At 51.5% G+C, this 20,770-nt stretch overlaps 1 protein-coding gene across 3 annotated transcripts; it reads left to right on the top strand.

The window, feature by feature from the left end:
• Window positions 1-436: 436 nt before the first annotated feature.
• Window positions 437-19,976, top strand: KLHL36 (kelch like family member 36). Of its 3 annotated transcripts, none has more exons than XM_055299755.2 (5): window positions 437-567; window positions 2,796-2,874; window positions 9,101-10,174; window positions 12,031-12,188; window positions 13,850-19,976. In XM_055299755.2, exons 2-5 carry the CDS (start codon window positions 2,812-2,814, stop codon window positions 14,403-14,405), a joined length of 1,851 nt encoding a protein of 616 aa, XP_055155730.1. In that variant the 5' UTR covers window positions 437-567; window positions 2,796-2,811; the 3' UTR covers window positions 14,406-19,976. The 3 variants fall into 3 exon arrangements, with proteins under 3 accessions (XP_055155730.1, XP_055155731.1, XP_055155729.1); XM_055299756.2 differs by lacking the exon at window positions 437-567 and adding an exon at window positions 685-818; XM_055299754.2 differs by lacking the exon at window positions 437-567 and adding an exon at window positions 862-997.
• The last annotated feature ends 794 nt before the right edge of the window (window positions 19,977-20,770 follow it).

Here is a 20,770-nt window from a genome sequence, read left to right on the forward strand (position 1 = left end):
AGTGGTCAGCAAAGGCCTCGCCGCAGGGTGGCCGCAGGGACGCTCCCGCTCAGCCTGGAAGGAGGCGAAAGGCGCGGTGCCCGTCTCGGCGACTCTGGGCCAGCAAAGAGGTCCCAGCGCACGCGTCGGTGCCTCGAGGCCCAGAACCCTGCGTGTTTGGTCCCCGCCGTGGCCCTGCGTCCGTGACGGTGGGTGGCACCAGGGAGCATTTCGCGCGGCGGGGCTGGGGCCTGCCTTTGAAGGGACGGAGTCGGGCATCGTGGTGAGGTGGACACCGGGGATCCCCGGGGCGTGGACGAGGTGGGCGTCCACCCCGCGAGCTCACCCCACGGCCCCCGCGTCCCGCCCTCCGCCGCAGGCCCCGCCCCGCGCCGCCCGGCCCCGCCTCCCCGCGGCTGCCGCCATTGGCCGAGAGCGCCGCCTCCGCCCTCGGCCTCGCACTTCCTGGCGGAGCCATGGCTGCGCAGCGGGCTGGCCGGGGGTCTCCTGAACCCGGGCACCGCCGCCCCGACCGCCCGGCCCCGCCGCCGGGGCTGTCCCCGCCGCGTCCGTAGCGCGTCCTGCCAGGTGGGCCTCCGCGCGCGCCCACCCTCCAGCCCGGGATCGCCGGGAAGCCGCGCTCGGCCGGGGCAGGGGGCTGGCGGAGATCGGGAGGGTCCCCGGCCCCCGCGAGCCGCGACCCCCCTGCGCCCCTTGGTGCCGGGGCAGGCGGGTGGGCGAGTTGGGGCGCCGCGGCCGGGGGAAGAGGCCGGGAGAGGGGCCGCCGCCCCCGCAGGTGACACAGGTGCGGCCTGTGCGGACCGCCCCGCGCGTGGCAGGTGAGTGGCCCCCGCCCCGGGCCGTCGCGACTCCGCCTCCTCGCCGCTGGCTGGAGCCTGCTGGGCGGCCGTTGCGCTGAGTTCCGCCTGGGCTGCAGGGTCCGAGCGAAGGACAGCGCCGTCCCCGGAGACCCCGCCGGCGAGCCGGTGTCAGCAGCGTCGCTTTCTCCAACGATGAGGTCGGGAGGGAGCTTGGGGAGGAGGCTCTCTGGGAAACCCCCGGCCGGACGGGGCCTGCGATCCCATGTTTACTGGAAGACCTTTTCCAGTGACTTGGGATTGTCACTGTGTTTGGGGGTGGCCTTGACCCTTTACCTGCTTCTAAAAAGCGTCGGAGGCCGCTGACGTCCAACACGGGTGGAAATCAGACCCCACCCCCACGCACTTGCAGGAGACAGCAGGGAGCCTCCGGCCCCGGGAACTCTCTCTAGGTATCTTGGCCTAGAAAATAAAGCGTTGAGCGTTAGAGGGCCTGGTTGAGCCCTGGCAGGCTGCCTGGGGCGGTGGAGAGAAAGGGCACCTGCTGCTTGCTGCTCTGTGACCTTGGGCAACCCCCCCGGGGCACCCGAGCGCCAAGTCTCACTGTGGGAACGACGGTGGCACCTGTCTCAGAGGGTGAAGGTGGAATGAAGTCGGGTCCGCGGTGGGCATTGCACGAACGCTGGGTTTCTTCTCTTCCCTCTCTGGGCTCTCCAGTATCCTAGGGGCAGTCAGGAGGGCGGGGGGTGGGAACAGCTCGTCATTGTCACAAAGTTCCTAGTTTGTCGAGAGGAATCTAGTTGCCCCTTCTCTCCCTAGGGGAGTTGCACGGGACGGACTGTGCCCGAATTCATTCCTTCCATGGGAACACTGGAGTGCCCTCCCTGTGTCTCCAGTTATCTAAGAACAGTGCTGACTTCTTGTCACATTGTTCTTTATTAGTGAAGACTATTTGTTCAATAGGTAACAACCTCTTCTCGTGAACTGAAATAGCAGGGGGAAAAAATCCTCTTTAAAATCTTTGTCTCAGTATGTGACTTGTGCTAATATTAGTTGGCAAAGTCCCTTCTCTGTGTTCCCTTCCATCTTTGAAGCACCTGCCCGTCCTGCCCTCCCCCGCCCCACACACTCCAAAGCCTAACTCTGTCTGCAGTAATCCCCCACCCAAGAGCCAGGCAGTGTAGCCTAAGATTTAGAGAGCATGGACGCTTCCCTGAGCTGGAATCCCAATTCTGCCAGTTCCCAGCTGTGTGACACCACGCAGGTTATTTCACCTCACTGCTCTCAGCATCCTCCAGTCACAGTGCTGGCCTCATGGGTTTGCAATGGGGACTAAACGAGTGAAGATACAGAGAAGCACTTGGGGACAGTGTGTGTCTAGAATGTACTGTGTACATGGTAGTCATCACTGTACCACATCCTCATCTGCATCATGATATTTTTAAAGTGTGATACTCTCGAACCTGGGCCCCATTCAGCAGCGTGTCATGGTGATGGATCCAGGTTTTGAAGCTGGACAGACCGAGGCGTGATTCTCGGCCGTTTACTAGCTTTGTGACCATGAGATCAGTATCCTCATCTGAAATGAGATAAGCGGTATCAGCCTGGCCAAGTATAGTCGTCGTGGGGGTTAAATGAGATGGCACATGTAAGTCCCTTAGCTTGGTTCAAGGGCTGTATTCTGGGCTCCGAAATGATAACTTATCATTATAACTTTGATGTAGCCAAAAGCTAATTATTTGTAGGAAGTGAACTAAATGACATGATGTCAGATTTTAGATGATAAAGGAATGCGAGTTAAATGTTCTGTCCAATTCTAACAACCCGATGGTCTCTCAACTCAGTGTAAAAGAGTTCTTTGTAGTGCGTGGTCCTCCCGCCCTCCTTCCTCCGTGTGACTGTTTTCACTGTCATCCTTGGTATCTGCTAGCAGGGCCTGAAATTAATGAATTACCTCGAATTATGACTGCATGCTCAGAAATCCTCTTCTTCTCCTAGGGCTGAAATCTCTTTAATGATGGAGGGAAGCAGGCAGACGCGAGTGTCTCGGCCATACAAGATCAGCGAATCATCTAAGGTCTGTGAATGTTCACTTACCACCTATGCAAATTGCCTAAGAAGTGTGATCCTTTTTCTGATTGACTTATTTCTAATCACAGGCTGATTTTTTTTGTCATTGGTGTTGTCAATCTCCTTAATGACAAGTAAAGGTGGAAATGGGCAAGGAGTGGAAATTTTCGTAACATCAGAGAGTGGGAAGTATGAGGGATGTTAGAGACGCTATGGCCAGACGTCTTCGTTTTTCCATGTGACATTCCAGAGCTTTCTTTTTGTGACACCTTGACTCATTCGTTAACCCAAGGAGGTGGATGGGACAGGAAGAAAACTGGGATTCCCATGCCTGCTTGGGGCTCAAAAACTCCAAGGACGGGTCCATTGAGAACCCAGCCTTCTACCTTAGGGTGAGGGCAACACACTGTGTACCCGGACCCCAAGGGCCGGTCATGATTCCCTGGGACCCAAGAGCAAGTGGGGGTAAGTTCCCCAGAGCCAGGCTACTGGGGGAGTTCTAATTAGAAATATGTAGCCTTTTCCCGCCTGCCACATTAAACTCCAAGAGCCAGACCCGGCTGCTATACTTTCCACAAACTCCTGTCCCCACAGCTGCTATTGGTAAAGAGTGGGGGAGCCACTGGTATGAGGTTCCTGGTAAACTGTTTCCTTGTTATAAATATTCGTAATGCTCTCTGTTCTTTAGAGGTATCCCTTTTGGAGATTAAATCTTATGGTTACCTCAGATGTTGGATTCTCAATGAGTATGATACTGCCCTGAAGTGGGAGAAAATTGGTTCTCTGGAGGGTGGAAGGAATTTTACGCCTTTTATGCATAAGACACAATTATACATACAGTACATGAGCAGACATACAGTGCATCTGTGATGTTAAAATTTTGCTGGGGAGGCTATTAGGGAAAAAAAATCTTAAAAGCCTTGTTGGGGGGCAATAATGAAAAAAGATACAGAAACACTTCTTAGGATGAAGGGAGCTGGGAGCAGCCTATAGAGTTGAGAAAAAGGGGAAAAGAGATTCTACAGATTCTAAAAGAAAAACTGGCTGTCATTTTCAAAAGAGGTTGGCTCTCCTGAAATATAACCTCCTGTTCTCACGTGAGTTCCCCAAGAAGGTTCCTGCCAAGCCCAGCTTTATCGAATGTGAAAACCCAGAGAGGCCTTGCTGCTTGCTCACAAGGGCTTTGTTTGGGAGCTTGGCTTGGGAGACACTGCTGCTTTCTAAGTTTGACAGCACTGGTAGTGTTTGTCCCTTAACGCCAGGACCCTGAGTTTGTTTCTCTCTGAACTGAATCAGGACTAGGGTTCTTTGTCACTGGATGATGTTTCTAACTTTTTTTTTTTTTTTTTGAGACAGGGTGTTGCTCTGTCACTTAGGTTGGAGTACAGTGGTACGATCAAAGCTCACTGCAGCCTCTACCTCCTGGGTGAGCCTCCCACCTCAGCCTCCTGAGGAGCTGGGACTACAGGTGCGTGCCGCCACACCCAGCTAATTTTTGTATTTTTAGTAGAGACAGGGTTTCACCATGTTGGCCAGGATGGTCTTGATCTCTTGACCTCGTGACCCGCCAGCCTTGGCCTCCCAAAGTGTTGGGATTACAGGCATGAGCCACCATGACTGGCCTATTTCTTTTTATTTTTAAAAAGTGTACCCATGAATTTCTAGGCATTAAACACACTTATGTTGCCAGCACCCAGCGGGGCAAAAAACAGAACAGTACCAAACCCTCCGAGTTTTTACACTCAAGATGGTCACTGTAGGCCAGGCGCGGTGGCTCACGCTTGTAATCCCAGCACTTTGGGAGGCCGAGGCAGGCGGATCACGAGGTCAGGAGATCGAGACCACAGTGAAACCCCGTCTCTACTAAAAATACAAAAAAATTAGCCAGGCTTGGTGGCGGGCGCCTGTAGTCCCAGCTACTCGGAGAGGCTGAGGCAGGAGAATGGCGTGAACCCGGGAGACGGAGCTTGCAGTGAGCCGAGATTGCGCCACTGCACTCCAGCCTGGGCGACAGGGCGAAACTCTGTCTCAAAAAAAAAAAAAAAAGATGGTCGCTGTCCCACCCCCACCACTGTGGTTTCATCCGCTTTTGAACTTTATCTCAATGGGATCCGAGGTCGGCTACTCTTGTGTGTGGCTTCTTTTGTGCAACATTGTGCCTCTGAGCCTCACCCGTGTTGCTGCATGTGGTTTGTAGTGGTAGATTGTGCATTCTCAGCATGTTGGCGTCTTTGCACTGTGTGGCCACAGTGTCTGTTCACCTGTCTGCCCTAAGATGTGTTGCTCAGCCAGGCACAGTGGCTCACGCCTGTAATCCCAGCATCCTAGGAGGCTGAGGTGGGAGGATCTCATAAGCTCAGGAGTTTGAGACCAGCTTGGACAACGTGGCTAAACCTCATCTCTACAAAAGATACAAAAATTAGCCGGGCCTGGTGGCATACACCTGTAGTCCCAGCTCCTCAGGAGGCTGAGGTGGAAGGCTCAGTTGAGCCCAGGAGGTAGAGGTTGCAGTGAGCTTTGATCGCACCACTGTACTCCAACCTAAGTGACAGAGCAAGACCCTGTCTCAAAAAAGAAAAAAAGTGTTGTTCCATGTTGATGCTAAATTCTTTTTCCACATCTAATACCCCGTACCTGCTGCCTCCTCCCAGGTGTAAGCCCCTGACAACCTGAGTTTCTTCCTCTGCTCGGCCTTGCATCTGATTAAGGCACTAAAATAGGAAATAGAGAAATGAACAGGACTCATATCATCAGAGAATGCTGTGGATTGGAGTTTCTAAGTTACCTGAAATGCGGAAACTCTGTTACCAATGTCCCTTTATAATTGGGAAATTGGCCAGGCGCAGTGGCTCACGCCTGGAATCCTAGAACTTTGGGAGGCTGAGGTGGATGGATCACTTGAGGTCAAGAGTTCGAGGCCAACATGGTGAAACCCCGTCTCTACTGATTATATATATATATATATATATATATAGACCAGGAGCGGTGGCACCTGAGGTCATGAGTTTAAGACCAGCCTAGCCAAAATGGCAAAACCCTGCCTCTACTAAAAATACAAAATTAGCCGGGCATGGTGGTACATGCTGGTAGTCCCAGCTACTCAGGAGGCTGAGGCAGGAGAATTGCCTGAACCTGGGAGGCGGAGGCTGCAGTGAGCCAAGATCGAGTCGCTGCACTCCAGCCTGGGCAACAGAGGGAGGCTCTGTATCAAAAAAAAAAAAAAAAAGGGAACTAGTGTGCCTGTGTTTTTGGAAACTCGTTGTCTATGCAGCTGTGCCAAAACGCCAGAAGCAGATTGCAGCTGATTGTACCCGGGTACAGCATCACTCCAGCCCACTTAGAACAGAAACCCAGTTTTGGGAACAACGCTGTTCTTGCCCCTTGCCCCAGCTCACTGGAGCCGGTGTCTCCCCTCAGCAGCCGTTCACTGGGGCTTTCCCCAGTCCCGCCCCCTGGGCTCTTTCATTTTTTACACTGCATTCTGGGGTTGTGTGTATCTCCATCTAAGCGTGGTAGGGACAGCACCCTCACCAGCATGGAGACAGCCAGGGGCCCCGGGTGGCGGATAGCCGCCTCATGCCCTCATATGCGTCTCTCAGGCCGCTAAGCCTGTACTATGACTTGATCACCTGCCACTGTAGTACTTTTTAATTTCCTTCCTTCAGCTCGCATCCAAGAGGGGCCTCCGCTCAGTGTCTTCCTGCATAATGAGAAGCTGAGGCCTAGCACAGTGGCTTATACCTGTAATCCCAGCACATTGGGAGGCTGAGGCAGGAGGATCTTTTGAACTCAGGAGCTCAGGATCAGCCTGGGCAGTGTAGTGAGACCCCATTTCTAAAAAAATAAAAGTAAAAAAATAGCTGGATATGGTGGCACACACCTGTAGTCCCAGCTGCCAAGGAGGCTGAAGCAGAGGGATTGCTTGAGACTAGTTTTGTTTTGTTTCGTTTCGTTTTGTTTTGTTTTGTTTTGTTTTGTTTTGTTTTGTTTTGTTTTGTTTTTGAGATGGCGTTTTGTTCATGTTGCCCAGGCTGGAGTGTGATGGCTCACTGCAACCTCTGCCTCCGGAGTTCAAGTGATTCTCCTGCCTCAGCATCCTGAGCAGTTGGGATGACAGGCGCCCGCCACCACACCCAGCTAATTTTGTATTTTTGTAGAGATGGGGTTTCACCATGTTGGTCAGGCTGGTCTCGAACTGCTGACCTCAGGTGACCTGCCCGCCTCGGCCTCCCAAAGTACTGGGATTCCAGGCGTGGGCCACCGTGCCCGGCTGAGCCTAGGAGTTTCAGGCTACAGTGATCTCTGATCTACTGTTGCATGCCAGCCTGGGAAACAGAGCAAGACCCTCTTTCTAAAAATGAGAAAAAATTTAAAAGCCCAGTGTAGGCCAGCGTGGGTCTCTGTGAGTAACCAGGATAAATGGAGATCTGCATGCGTGTGACCTGTGAACCAAAAAGCCAGCCTAGAATGGAAGAGCGGGAGAGCCTGCCCTCTGAACTCAGAAGGAAATGCCAGGTCGGATCTGTTTGGCATCCTCCACAGGCTGTGAGAATGTGGCCTGCTCCTGTAACATGGACAGAGAAGTTGCTGTTGGAATTGACTGGACATGGAAATACCACAGGGAAATAAAGTGTCTCAATGACAAATGCATGCACGGCAACAAAAAGAAGATTCTAAGGGGAAGAAAAAAATAAAACCTACTGCTGTAGGACACATGTTAAGAAGTAACTTTTAAGAATTCAGAGCCTGGGCAGCTTAGGGAGACCCTGTCCGTCCAAATTGTAAAAATCAGACAGGCGTGGTAGTGTGTGCCTGTAGTCCCAGTTACTCAGGAGGCTAAGGCGGAAGAATCACTTGAGCCCAGGAGGTCAAGGGCAACATAGTGAGACCTTGTCTCTACAAAAAATTTTTAAAATTAGCCAGGCGTGGTGGCACACACCCGTTGTCCCAGCTACTCAGGAGGCTGAGGTGGGTGAATCACTTGAGCCCAGGAGGTCAAGGGTGCAGTGAGCCGAGATTGTGCCTCTGCACTCTAGCCTGGGCAACAGAGTGAGACCCTGTCTCCAAAAAAAAAAAAAAAAAAAAAAAAAGTTGAACCACATAGCTGCTAATACCTAATAGCCCTCGGTCAGTTTTCCTCCTCTCACCGCGTTTCCCCTCTTCAGGCTTAGTGCCCAGCTAGTTCTTTACCTCAGTCACCCTGGAATAGACCAGCTATCTATGTGATAGTTTTCAGTTATCTGTTTCTCCCTCTGTTGAATTCATTCATTTATATATTTAAAGACAGGGTTTCTTTTTGTCATCCAGGCTGGAGTGCAGTGGCACAATCATGGCTCACTGCAGCCTCAAGCTCCTGGGCTTGAGCGATCCTCCTGCGTCAGCCTCCTGAGTAGCTGGGACTACAGGCGAATGCCACCACGCCCAGCTAATTTTTAAATATTTTGTTAAGACAGGAATCTCGCTCTGTTGCCTGGGTTGGTCTTGAACTTCCTGACCTCAAGTGATTCTCCCACCTCAGTGTCACAAAGCATTGAGATTACAGGTGTGAGCCACCATGCCTGGCTTGAATTGTTGTCTTGTTTGGTTTGGGGTTTTTTTGGTTTGTTTTTTGTTTTTTCTTGTTGTTTGTTTTGTGTTTTTCTGAGACGGAGTTCTTGCTCTGTCTCCCAGGCTGGAGTGTAGTGGTGTGATCTCGGCTCACTGCAACCTCCATCTCCTGGGTTCAAGCAATTCTCCTGCCTCAGCCTCCTGAGTAGCTAGGATTACAGGCACACGCCACCATGCCTGGCCAAATTTTGTATTTTTAGTAGAGACAGGGTTTCACCATGTTGGCCAGGCTGCTCTCAAACTCCAGTAGCCGGGCTGTCATCCCAGCTACTCAGGAGGCTGAGGCAGGAGAATCACTTGAACCCGGGAGGCAGAGGTTGCAGTGAGCTGAGGTTGTGGCACTGCACTCCAGCCTGGGTGACAGAGCAAGGCTCTGTTTAAAAAAAAAAAAAAAAAAGAAAGAAAGAAAGAAAGAAATTATATTAATAAGAGAAGGAAGCAAAAAACACACGATACACAGGCATACTCAGAAAAACACCTGTACTTCCTGCAGCGCCCTCTGATGCAGCATTTTATTTCCTGTTTTCTTCAATTTCATTTTGTTGAAAATGCTGGTCAGGACCCACTGGGTTGGACCAGGGCTGAGCAGGCTGCTGTGCCGTTTCTGATGTGTCTTCTCTGTCCAGGTATACCGCTGGGCCGACCACTCAAGCACAGTGCTGCAGCGGCTGAACGAGCAGCGTCTCCGCGGCCTCTTCTGCGACGTCATCCTGGTGGCCGATGAGCAGCGTGTGCCAGCCCACCGCAACCTGCTGGCCGTGTGCAGCGACTACTTCAACTCCATGTTCACCATCGGCATGCGGGAAGCTTTCCAGAAGGAGGTGGAGCTGATTGGCGCCTCCTATATCGGGCTCAAGGCCGTGGTGGACTTCCTCTACGGCGGGGAGCTGGTGCTGGATGGCGGCAACATTGACTATGTCCTGGAGACGGCTCACCTGCTGCAGATCTGGACGGTGGTAGACTTCTGCTGCGAGTACCTGGAGCAGGAGGTGAGCGAGGACAACTACCTGTACCTGCAGGAGCTGGCCTCCATCTACAGCCTCAAACGGCTTGATGCCTTCATCGACGGCTTCATCCTGAACCACTTCGGCACACTGTCCTTTACCCCCGACTTCCTGCAGAACGTCTCCATGCAGAAGCTGTGTGTCTACCTGAGCAGCAGCGAGGTGCAGCGGGAGTGTGAGCACGACCTCCTGCAGGCCGCCCTGCAGTGGCTGACACAGCAGCCCGAGCGCGAGGCCCACGCCCGCCAGGTGCTGGAGAACATCCACTTCCCGCTTATCCCCAAGAACGACCTGCTGCACCGCGTCAAGCCGGCCGTGTGCTCGCTGCTGCCCAAGGAGGCCAACTGCGAGGGCTTCATTGAGGAGGCTGTGCGCTACCACAACAACCTGGCGGCCCAGCCCGTCATGCAGACCAAGCGCACGGCGCTGCGCACCAACCAGGAGCGCCTGCTGTTTGTGGGCGGCGAGGTCTCCGAGCGGTGTCTGGAGCTCAGTGACGACACCTGCTACCTGGACGCCAAGAGCGAGCAGTGGGTCAAAGAGACGCCACTGCCCGCCCGGCGGAGCCACCACTGTGTCGCAGTGCTGGGGGGCTTCATCTTCATCGCCGGCGGCAGCTTCTCACGGGACAACGGAGGGGATGCGGCCTCCAATCTTCTTTATAGGTATGACCCCCGCTGTAAACAGTGGATCAAGGTGAGATTAAAGCCAGATTATTTCTTTTCTCTTGAGGACTCTCGGTTTCCTTAACCTAGCCTTGACTTTCCTTACCTCTCTGGGGCCTTGACAACTATCCTGCTTCTGAACGAGGTGTGACGATAAAGTGACGAGCAGCATACCCCGGGCCTACACCCTGGACAGGGAGAGGGAGAGCCGACCCACCCCTTGGAGGGGTCCGTCATCGTTCAGAGCAGCGCTGCCGGCGGGGCTTTCCGTGCAGATGGAAGGGTCTGTCTGTACTTCCCGATACGGTAGCCACAGCCGCATGTGGCAACTGAGCCCTTGCAATGTGGCCAGTGCGACTGAAGAAGTCAGTTTTCAATTTGATTTCACTTTAACCGATTGACGTGTAAGTGTATGTGGCCACACGAGGCGTGGCTACCCTATTGGACAGTAGCATGGGTCTAGATGTTTGATCCATGGTTCAATGTCCCCAGGTCCTGGAGTCTCTGTGGGGCTCCTCTGGAAGCATTTTGGGAGATAGTTTCAGGAGGCCACTAGTGCTCACACCTGGCCCTTGGGCATGTATTGTGGCCTGATTCTGGGAAGAGCGTGGGCCTTGATGTCAGACCTGAGGTCTCCTCTCAGCCTGGCTAAGTCATAGCTAGGAAATTTCAGATTCCTGTCCCCTCCACATTTTGGGTTCCCCTTCTGGGAATACCTGGGGGACAGGGAGTGCAGTAGCTCATGTTGATTGGCAAGCCCCTGGCATAGGGAAGGTGTCTCCTTTCTGTTGGGAGCGCTCTCCAGCCACTCGCTCCCCAGGACAGTCCGTCTCAGCCTTTATGTTCACACCTCAGCATCACGCCCAACTCAGTGCTGTTCTCAGCTCAAAACTCAGTCAGAATGGACTCCAGCTGACCTTTTGATTTTACTCTCAGAAATCTGAGACCGCCGTCCAAGGTCAAAGTCTCGCCACTGGAAAGGGTCCCTGGCTTTGGAGCGTCCTCCTCGAAGCCTGGCAGCAGCGGCAGCCTGAACCTTGCCTCCCGCGGGAACTTGCTTTTGCTCCCTGTGTGTTTGGCTTGGATTCGTTTAAAAAAAAGAAAAAGAAAAAAGTTGGTTCTTCTACTTTTTTTTTTTTTTTTTTTTTGAGACAGAGTTGTTCTGTCACCCAAGCTGGAGTGCAGTGGCACGATCTCAGCTAATTGCAACCTCCGCCTCCCAGGTTCAAACAATTCCGGTGCCTCAACCTACCGAGTAGCTGGAATTACAGTCGCCCGCCACTACACCTGGCTAATTTTTGTATTTTTAGTAGAGACGGGGTTTCACCATGTTGGCCAGGCTGGTCTCGAACTCCGTGACCTCAGGTAATCCACCCACCTTGGCCTCCCAAAGTGCCGGGATTACAGGCATAAGCCACCGCGCCCGGCCTCTTCTGTTTAATTTCCTGTCAAATGCCACATCCTGCTCTGTTAACACAGAGTGGCAGAGCAGCACTAACTTTACAAATCTGATGTGGGGAGAGGAAAGATGAATTTTTATTTCATAAAGCCACTAGATCAGCAATTCTGACCCCTGTGACCCACAGAGTTCCCATCCACCCGGCTGTCCACATGACCAGACAAGTTCAGGGGTTCAGAGCATCTCCATACCCCTTTTGGGAACTCAGAGCGTCTCCATCCCCCTTTTGGGGATTCAGAGCATCTTGGTGAAACGTCAGGGGCTCAGAGCTCCCGCCTGAAGAAGCCCTCTTTATTCAGGTGCAGTTCCCTTCCCCAAACATTCTTCGCAGCTGCGCGTTCAGCAGATACATTTGGGAAACGCAGCCCCAGATGTTGATGCTCTCCTGGGTTCGGGGAAGGGAAAGTACAGGTATCTCACCTCCGCAGGTGGCCTCCATGAACCAGCGCCGTGTGGATTTCTACCTTGCCTCCATCGAAGACATGCTGGTGGCTGTCGGCGGCCGGAATGAGAATGGAGCGCTCTCTTCGGTAGAGACGTACAGTCCCAAGACTGACTCCTGGTCCTATGTGGCCGGCTTGCCAAGGTGATCTGGGCCTTGGTGGAAGGCTCTCCAAATGGGATGTTTTAAGGGACATAGTTCAGTCCACGTGCCTCACTTTCTGGGCATGTTGGCCTCCAGTTCCAGGAATGAAATCTTCTGGCTTGTCAGGAATAGTGGGTACACCATGAGGGGCAGAGGGCGTAATGGTGCACAGTCCGGGCTGCGGTTTCAGACTTAGGGCAAGGGTCAGCTCTGCTGCCACGACGGACATCCCTCCATGGCTGAGTCTGTGCAGTTGCTGAGTGTCAGAGGGTGAGGGCCTGACCTGAGGCTCTCCCTGAGCTTGGGCAGGAGGAGTTCAAAGAGACGGGGGTATCTGTGCTAGATCTAAGCCTCAAGCATGGGTCTCCACCCCGCCCGGCCTTTAGTTCCTCATCTGTAGAGGGAGACGATAATCATACCCACCCCACAATACTGTTGCGCAGAGCAGATGAGGTGCTCTTTGTGAAACCTGCATCCACATGCAGGGAGTGCCCCCGGGTGGCCGCCTCACCCTCCTCAGTCTCCCCTGCGTTCCAACGTGCATGTATCGAGCATTTATTATCTCCATGGGATTAGCAGAAGGTGCACACCATTTTTTCCACCAGTTCCCTGTTGCCACACCCAGCAGTGCACTTTCTGAGTCAGTCTTTGCTGTGGAATACATCCAGCTGTCCCTAAGAGTTAGAAGTGTGTGGGGTAAGCGCTCGTGTTTTTGTTTTTCTCAGACGGAGTCTCTCTCTGTCGCCCAGGCTGGAGTGCAGTGGCGCGATCTTGGCTCACTGCAACCTCTGCCTCCTGAGCTCAAGCAGTTCTCCTGCCTCAGCCTCCTGGGTAGCTGGGACTGCAGGCGCCTGCCACCACGCCCAGCTAATTTTTGTATTTTTGGTAGAGACAGGATTTCACCCTGTTAGCCAGGCTGGTCTTGAACTCCTGGCCTTAAGAGATCCGCCCACCTCAGCCTCACAAAGTGCTGGGATGACAGGCATCAGCCACTGCACCTGGCCATATTGATCCTTTCTTATTCACTAAAGGCCCTGGTTTACATCAGGGTTCCCACTTTCTGGCACAGTTCTGTGGGTTTTGAGGAACACAAAGCAACATGAATCCACCATTACAGCATCACGCAGAATCACTTCACTGCCCTAAACCCCCCTGTGCGTGCCCTGTCCGTCCCTCCCTCCCTTCTCCCCACAGCCCCTGGCAGCCACTGATTTTGCTGTCTCTATGGTTGTAGGCAAAACTTTCCCCGAGTGCCAGCACAGTTAGAATTGGACTGTATGTCGTATTTGCTCTTTGATGTGTGATTCATCGGGTGCGTGTGTGCCTGCTAGCTCATCGTTCTGGTCGTTTCCAGCCATTGTGAAAAGGGTGATGGTCCTGTGATTATTCCCATTTCCTAGATGGGGCAAGGGAGACTCAGAGAGAATGAAGCTGGGTTCTGGCCCAGGCGGTCTGACTGCAAAGTTGTCCACTTCCCTGCCCTGCCCCACCATTTCTTTGCTAATGACGGCTACTGTTTATAGAGTGTTCGTGGGGTGCCCACTCCCTATATTCTTAAATCCTCATGGCCCCCTAAGACGGCAGGCTGTTTTCCGGCTCGGGGAGGGTAAGCCTGGCACAGCCCTGAGCTCTCCCTCTGTCTCTGCCCGTCGACCCTGCAGGTTCACGTACGGCCACGCGGGCACCATCTACAAAGACTTCGTGTACATCTCGGGGGGCCACGACTACCAAATCGGCCCCTACCGCAAGAACCTGCTGTGCTACGACCACCGGACAGACGTGTGGGAGGAGCGGCGGCCCATGACCACGGCGCGCGGCTGGCACAGCATGTGCAGCCTGGGTGACAGCATCTACTCCATCGGGGGCAGCGATGACAACATCGAGTCCATGGAGCGCTTCGACGTGCTGGGCGTGGAGGCCTACAGCCCGCAGTGCAACCAGTGGACCCGCGTGGCGCCGCTGCTGCACGCCAACAGCGAGTCGGGCGTGGCGGTGTGGGAGGGCCGCATCTACATCCTGGGCGGCTACAGCTGGGAGAACACTGCCTTCTCCAAGACCGTGCAGGTGTACGACCGTGAGGCCGACAAGTGGAGCAGAGGCGTCGACCTGCCCAAGGCCATCGCTGGCGGGTCCGCCTGTGTCTGCGCCCTGGAGCCGCGGCCAGAGGACAAGAAGAAGAAAGGCAAAGGCAAGAGACACCAGGACCGGGGCCAGTGACCCCAGCTGCGCCTCCTGGGACCATCGTCACCGTCACCTTCCAGGGCTCTGTAGACCAGCAGCAACTTCTTAGTATTCCGGAAACATAATGTACAACTTAGCAGCTTTTTTTACTTTTATGATTCTTGGTATTTCTATGACATCACAGTAACCAATTAAATACTCTCTGTAACTTTCCATATCTTGCTTGAATAACTAACCCTGGGCCCAGGCAGTGAGCAAGCCCTTGTATCTTCACAGGTCTTTGCCCCGTGTTACGATTCCTCATGGGTCCTTGCCAACCGTCCCCCTGAGAGTAGCTGGCACATGGGTTACACACAAATTTCTGTAGTGAAGCTTGGGGCCTCAAAGGGATCTCTTAGGTCACCTAGTCCAAGCCTCCCCAAACCTGGCTGAACTTTTAAGGATACAGATTCCTGAGCCCTGCTCAGAATTATGGAATGCAAAACCACCAGGAACGGGGGTGAGGTGGTGCCCAGAAACTGTATTTTAACTGGTTCTTGGAATTCTGGGTATTAGCCACATCTGGGAATCACTGGCAAGGTCCAGTGTGTTTGTTTTATAAATGAGTGCACAGAGACCACCCATGAGGGTGAGTGAGTGAGTGACCAGGGGCCACGCAGCTCGCTGGACTGTCAGGTGAGACGTGTTGACTTCCCGCTGAGGAGCTGTTCTCCGTATCAGGTGAACGGTGTTTCTGAATAATTCCATCTTTCTCATTGGAAACCTTCTTGAATTCTAAAACGTTACAAGTAACCGAAAACGAAAAAAGGTGTGAAGCTCTTTATAAATATTTTTGTGTAATTTGTGCATTTTTTTTCCTTTTTTTTCCTGAAGCCACTGTCTTTTATGTTACTGATGTACTGAGCTCCCAAATCTGTTTATTTCTCAGGAAAGAAAAAGTGAGCGCTGTGGAATTTGCCATCGTTCTCTATGACTCTATCTTGAGGTGCTGTTGAAAGTTCCCGCATAGAGGAGCACATATGGATCCCTGAGAAGGCAGTGGAGGGCTCCCTAACCGCCCCCCCGCCCCCCGCCGCCCCGCCAGGTCCTGCCCCAGTTTTCTGCTTCTAAGTAGTTTTGTGCTGCTGGGCAAATTCTCGAACAAGTCCATGTGTTCCCTCCTCCACCCCCCTTAGCCACAGGGTTAGATTAGGCTCCTCCCGGGTGATAGGGCCATTCAGCCTCTGAGCTGTTCATACCCGGATGGCTTCCCCTTCAGGATGTGGAGCTGGCCTGCACTGACTCCTGCAAACAGTTCCTAGAGCAGGTATCAGGGTCGCTTGCCCTTTAAGAGGGCTCTTAGCTGCCCGAGTGGATGAGAAACGTGCAAAACTATGGGAGGATAGGAGTGTGATGGGTTTTAAGCATGAGCCAAGGAAGGCATGAATGAGCTGTACCTCACCCAATATCTGATGGCAGAGATCAGTAAACTTCAAGATGTGCTTCATCTTAAATCCTAGTCTAACACCAGTCTTCCTGCAGACAGTTCCGAGAGCAGGTCTCGATGTCGCTTGCCCTTTAAGAGGGTTCTCAGCTGCTCGAGTGGATGGGGATCAATGTGTTAAGATTGATATTAGACTAGGAAAAAAATCTTAGTTAACTTTTATTTCCCTTTCTTCTGCTGCTTTGCTCACCTCCTTTCCCTTCCCTTCAGGGTTTACGGTGGTTCTCACTAGTCTTGTTTATGTAGCCATCCAGAAGAGATGAGAGCATTTTGGGGACTGAAAGCTTCAATAGCCAACTTACTGCCGTCCGTGGTTAGTGAGGAGGGCAGTCTGCATATTCAGCTAGGTAGTTATTTGCATGTGAAGTTCCTGGAGGCTTACAGACTGCTGAGAGGTTCTGCAAGGCATACAAACAAACAGACCAAAAGGCTGTAAACTCTTCTTGCAGCTCTGCAGCATTCTGGTGTATGAAAGGTTCTGAGAAGTCTCAACCCAGCATTTCCAAACTTCTTTGAGCCTAAAACTCTTTTGTCTCATACCTAGTCCCAGACCCCCACAAAACATATTTTGCAGAACTTCTGCCAACTTTGGGATAGCTTACCCCCTTCCTATTCGGGAAAGGTTTTATTGCTTGTAGACCCCTCAGAAGGCAGGGTATGCTGTACATGGGCTGTTCTCCCCATCTCAGCCTGGGTCATGAACAAACGGGCAGTTGTTTGGCCTGAATCTCGGGGCAAGTTGGGGAGAGCACACAGAAAGACTCTGTGAGTGATTTGGGGAGTGGGATAGCTTTGACCTTGGAGAGAGGAGAGCCATTGGTTTTTAGCCTAAGCCAGCTCTTTTATGTTTTGCTTCTGGGACTTGTCCCTGGAAATGTGTGAGCTTCTGGCCTGTATTCTGATTTTCTTGTGCCTCATCAGTTACATACGACGTCCTGCGCCTAATATTTTGTGATGTCTCTCCTGATACTATTAAGGTGGTTTGTAATTTACATGGCTTTGAATCTAGTATTACTAAGGTTGGGAGCACTCCTTTAAAGGGAGGATAAACAAGTTTCATCTTGTGGGCCAACTTCTAATATTTGACGGTGGCTACACTGTGACAAGAAAGGTTTTTGAGCTTGTTGGGGTCAATGGATGGGCACAAGGGCACCCAGTGGTGGTACCTGGGCCAGGTTTTTGTTACTTGTCTTTTTAAGTTGAAAATTCACCCTACTGTGCAGTCTAACTGAAAATGGAAGAGACCACGCCTGGGCAACATGGCAAAACCCCATCTCTACAAAAAAATTACAAAAGATTAGCCAGGGATGGTGGGGCATGCGGTTGTCCCAGCTACTTGGGAGGCTGAGGTGGGAGAATCACCTGAGCCTGGGAGGTTGAGGCTGCAGTGAGCTATGATCACACCACTGCACTCTAACCTGGGTGACAGAGTGAGACCCTGTCTCAAAAGAATAAAATGTTTTTTAGCTCAGATGGGCAGAGTTTGGGCTGTACCTATGCAGTGGCCATTTGAACTACACAGTCACAATAGTGGGCTTTTAAAGTAGAGTGATGAAGGCACAGGTGCTTGCAGGCTGCCATTTTGAGATGGAAACAGCCACACGTGTCATCATGTTAAACTATCAGTGTTTCAAGCTTTTCTGCTTGAATTTTGAAGACACCTGGATCTTTTTTTTTTTTTTTTTTAATATTTCAAAATAAGCATGGCAGGCTTCTACTGAGGTTTGGACTTTTCTTATTTCTAAAGAATTAGAGTTGTAACTTCATATTACTTGTAAGTTTGGGGTTTGGTCCTCACCCAAGTTGGAAAGCTGTTTGCTTTAGTCATAAATGTATTATAAAAATAGAAGGGAGGGAGTAGAAAGCTGATGAACCCTTGTTACTTATAGCAAACTTCCTGCTGTTTAAAATGCACAGAGATTATTTTATCAGCTGAGCTTAGCACGCAGTTGGTATTTTTATCGTTCTGCCATTTTATTGAGGCTATCAAGTGGGACTTCAGACCTAGCTCTGAGCAGGACCGCATGTGTGTATTTGTATTGAGTGCCCTCACTCATGATAAGGTGACTTCATGGAGACCCAGAAACTAACCCTAAGGGGTGTTCAACTTTGAGGTGGGCATCCAAATGCTGAGAGGAAGTGGGGTCCATCCTCTGAGGTCTAGGGTCCTACTTTGTGAGCTGAGGTGTGTTCACCTGTGGTGCAGTGTACCTTGACCCCTAAGCCAAGTGATCGTTCTATGACTTGCAGCAATGTGGGAAGTGAAGGGACCCCTGCCACACCCCCCACCACCCCCTGTAGAGTCACTGACCTTCATCCTTCACCCTGGTCCTCCATGGTGCAGCAGCATCTCATGGGCCTTGTGGCTCTCGGAGCTCGTGGTTGGAACCCTGTCCACTGGTCCCAAACCTGGAGGGGCAGCTGCAGATGAGGTTGAGACCTCCTGGTGTCTGCGTGGATTCTGAGTGCCTGGGAGGGGAGGGGAGGGGGTGGCATCCTGGCCTCCAGGATAAATGCCTGGAGTGTAGGGCAGCGCCACAGGTACTTGGAGACCCTGTCCTGCGCATCTGCCAAGCCTGGCAGTTTTTAGAGTTTTTTGAAATGTTTTGATACTTTTTGATACAATTTGCTAATAACTGTTTTGTAGAATGCCTGCCGGGATTTTCCACCTGATCCCTTTCCTCCGGCCACTTCATTTGTGCTGGACAACAAATGGCCAGTGGTCAGCACCAGGACCTCGCCTCGTGTAGCTTTGTCTTGGATCTTGCCCTTCTCCATCGCTGATGCAATACAGCTCTAGAATTTTGTGAAGTTGCGTGCAAAGTTGCATGCAGCCCGTGGGTGTGACTGTCTCAGGCCCCCAACTGATTTGCCAAGAGGAAACCTTAACCCCCTTGAGAGGGTCTGCATTTCTTCTAGAGCTCCTACCTGAGTGGTGTGCACAGAGTTGGAGAGACACCTGAGGGCTGGTCCACGTCTCACCTTTGCCATACGGGTCATTTCTTGATCAAATATATGACTGGGGTCCTGGTTTACTCCCGTCCACCCTTTCTTTTAAAGTATTCTTAACATGAAATCCACAAAAGCGGAAACAATGAACCATTCTTGCTCTTTGCAGAATCATTGTCCTTAGCTTTAGAGGTTATTAATTTCTTGTTTTTAACATGAACAGAATGTGTGGTTCTGAAGGTGTGTGGGGGTCTCAAGAAATTGTCTTTTGTGGCCGGGCGCGGTGGCTCACACCTGTACTCCCAGCACTTTGGGAGGCCAAGGGGCACGGATCACCTGAGGTCAAGAGTTTGAGACTACCCTGACCAACATGGTGAAACCCCGTCTCTACTAAAATACAAAAATTAGGTAGTCGTGGTCGCCTGTAATCTCAGCTCTTCGGGAGGCTGAGGCAGGAGAATTGCTTGAACCCAGGAGGCAGAGGTTGCAGTGAGCTGAGATTGCGCCACTGCACTCCAGCCTGGGTGACAGAGTAAGACTCTGTCTCAAAAAAAAAAAAAGAAAAAAGAAAAGAAATTGTCCTTTGGTTGCCTTAGTTACCAGAGTTGAATGAATGTACACATTTCGGTAGTGGGGGGCAGCGTGGATAACCCCTTCCTTGTCTGTTTCCTTTGAGAAAGGACACTCCACCTTTTCAAAGTTACTTAAAGCCATCTTTCCAGATTGCTTGTAATGTAAAGAAAGAGTCATGTCTTTTGGATTGATTGAGGTTAAATCATCAACCACTAGCCCTCTTTCAAAATCAGCGAGATATTTGATGATTAAGTGATTCATTGGGTATGTTCTGGCTACTGATTTACTGAAAACTGCAATCGTATATGTTTTTTAATTTGTTGCTTTTGTATTTGTAATTTTATGACATTTCGAAGTTTCTGTGTCTTAACTCTTTTTAATTAATTTTCTGCACGTTGCTTTTTTTCTCTTTGTTTTTAATTCCATACAGAGTATTCAATTCTTGAAACACATTGAAATAATTTGCTTGCTAGGGTATGGTTTATTTTATAATTACATTCCTAGTCTTGTGTGGTTATTGTAATGATCTCTGGTCCTAATTTCTCTGCCCGTATGGAAAAGAACCCCTTGCATGTTGATCCTAAATATAATTTGGAAATTAACCAGACTTCCTTTTAGTGTTGTGGGGAGGCTGGGACATTTCAATTCCGCTTTCATTGTGTTTCTAATTACTGTATTTTGCCAAGAATTTCATTCAGATCCTTGATTGCAGGGCTAAGTCCCCGTGACCTGAAATGAAACTATTTGCTTAAATGTGTGTCAACTGGGGTAATTTGATTAGAAAAGAAACACAGAAACGAAGGGAAACAGCTTATGACAAGCGGTGTGCTATCTTTATCAGAAAAAATGCAATCACAATACTCTAAGAACCAGCTCTGTTTTCCTTCGGGCGCTCCCCTGCCTTGCTGGGGTTTTGCGAGGCCACCAGCAGACAAGCCCAGGCACGGTTGTGCACCCTTTCCTTGTCCCTTCCGCAGGTCAGCATCGGGAGGGTGGGGCAGGGGTGCCTGCGCAGCCATCACACCTGGTAAGGTGGTTAGAATTTGCCTCTGAGCCAGTGAGCCCCAAACGGGACCCGCTGCCCGGTGCCGACTTCCTCACCTGGGTTCTTTCGCATCCCCTTCAGAAGCATCTCAGGTTAGGTTGATAGTCTCCCGATTTCCCAGGTGAAGAATCCAAAGCTCAGGTTAATTACCTTACCCCAGCTGAATTGTCTTCCCCGCCCAGCCAGTCAGTCATTGCCTTGGTTTGGGTTCTCTTCAACGTAGAAGCTTAGACAAGGACTTGGACCCAGGTAGGGCAGAGAGGTGGTCCCCAGGAAGCCAGAATGCCACGAGGAAGGAGAGAAGGCCCACAAGAAGGTGCTTTATTGCCGAGTAACCCCAAGCCACGGCTT

The sequence above is a fragment of the Symphalangus syndactylus genome, chromosome 11 (assembly GCF_028878055.3).
Source record: "Symphalangus syndactylus isolate Jambi chromosome 11, NHGRI_mSymSyn1-v2.1_pri, whole genome shotgun sequence".
Classification (NCBI taxonomy): domain Eukaryota; kingdom Metazoa; phylum Chordata; class Mammalia; order Primates; family Hylobatidae; genus Symphalangus; species Symphalangus syndactylus.

Bases quoted from the DNA above. Each gene is read 5' to 3' on its own strand.
- KLHL36 (XM_055299754.2), top strand. The intron at 2,875-9,100 runs GTCTGTGAATGT...TTCTCTGTCCAG, and splicing joins AGATCAGCGAATCATCTAAG to GTATACCGCTGGGCCGACCA. The intron at 12,189-13,849 runs GTGATCTGGGCC...TCGACCCTGCAG, and splicing joins TATGTGGCCGGCTTGCCAAG to GTTCACGTACGGCCACGCGG.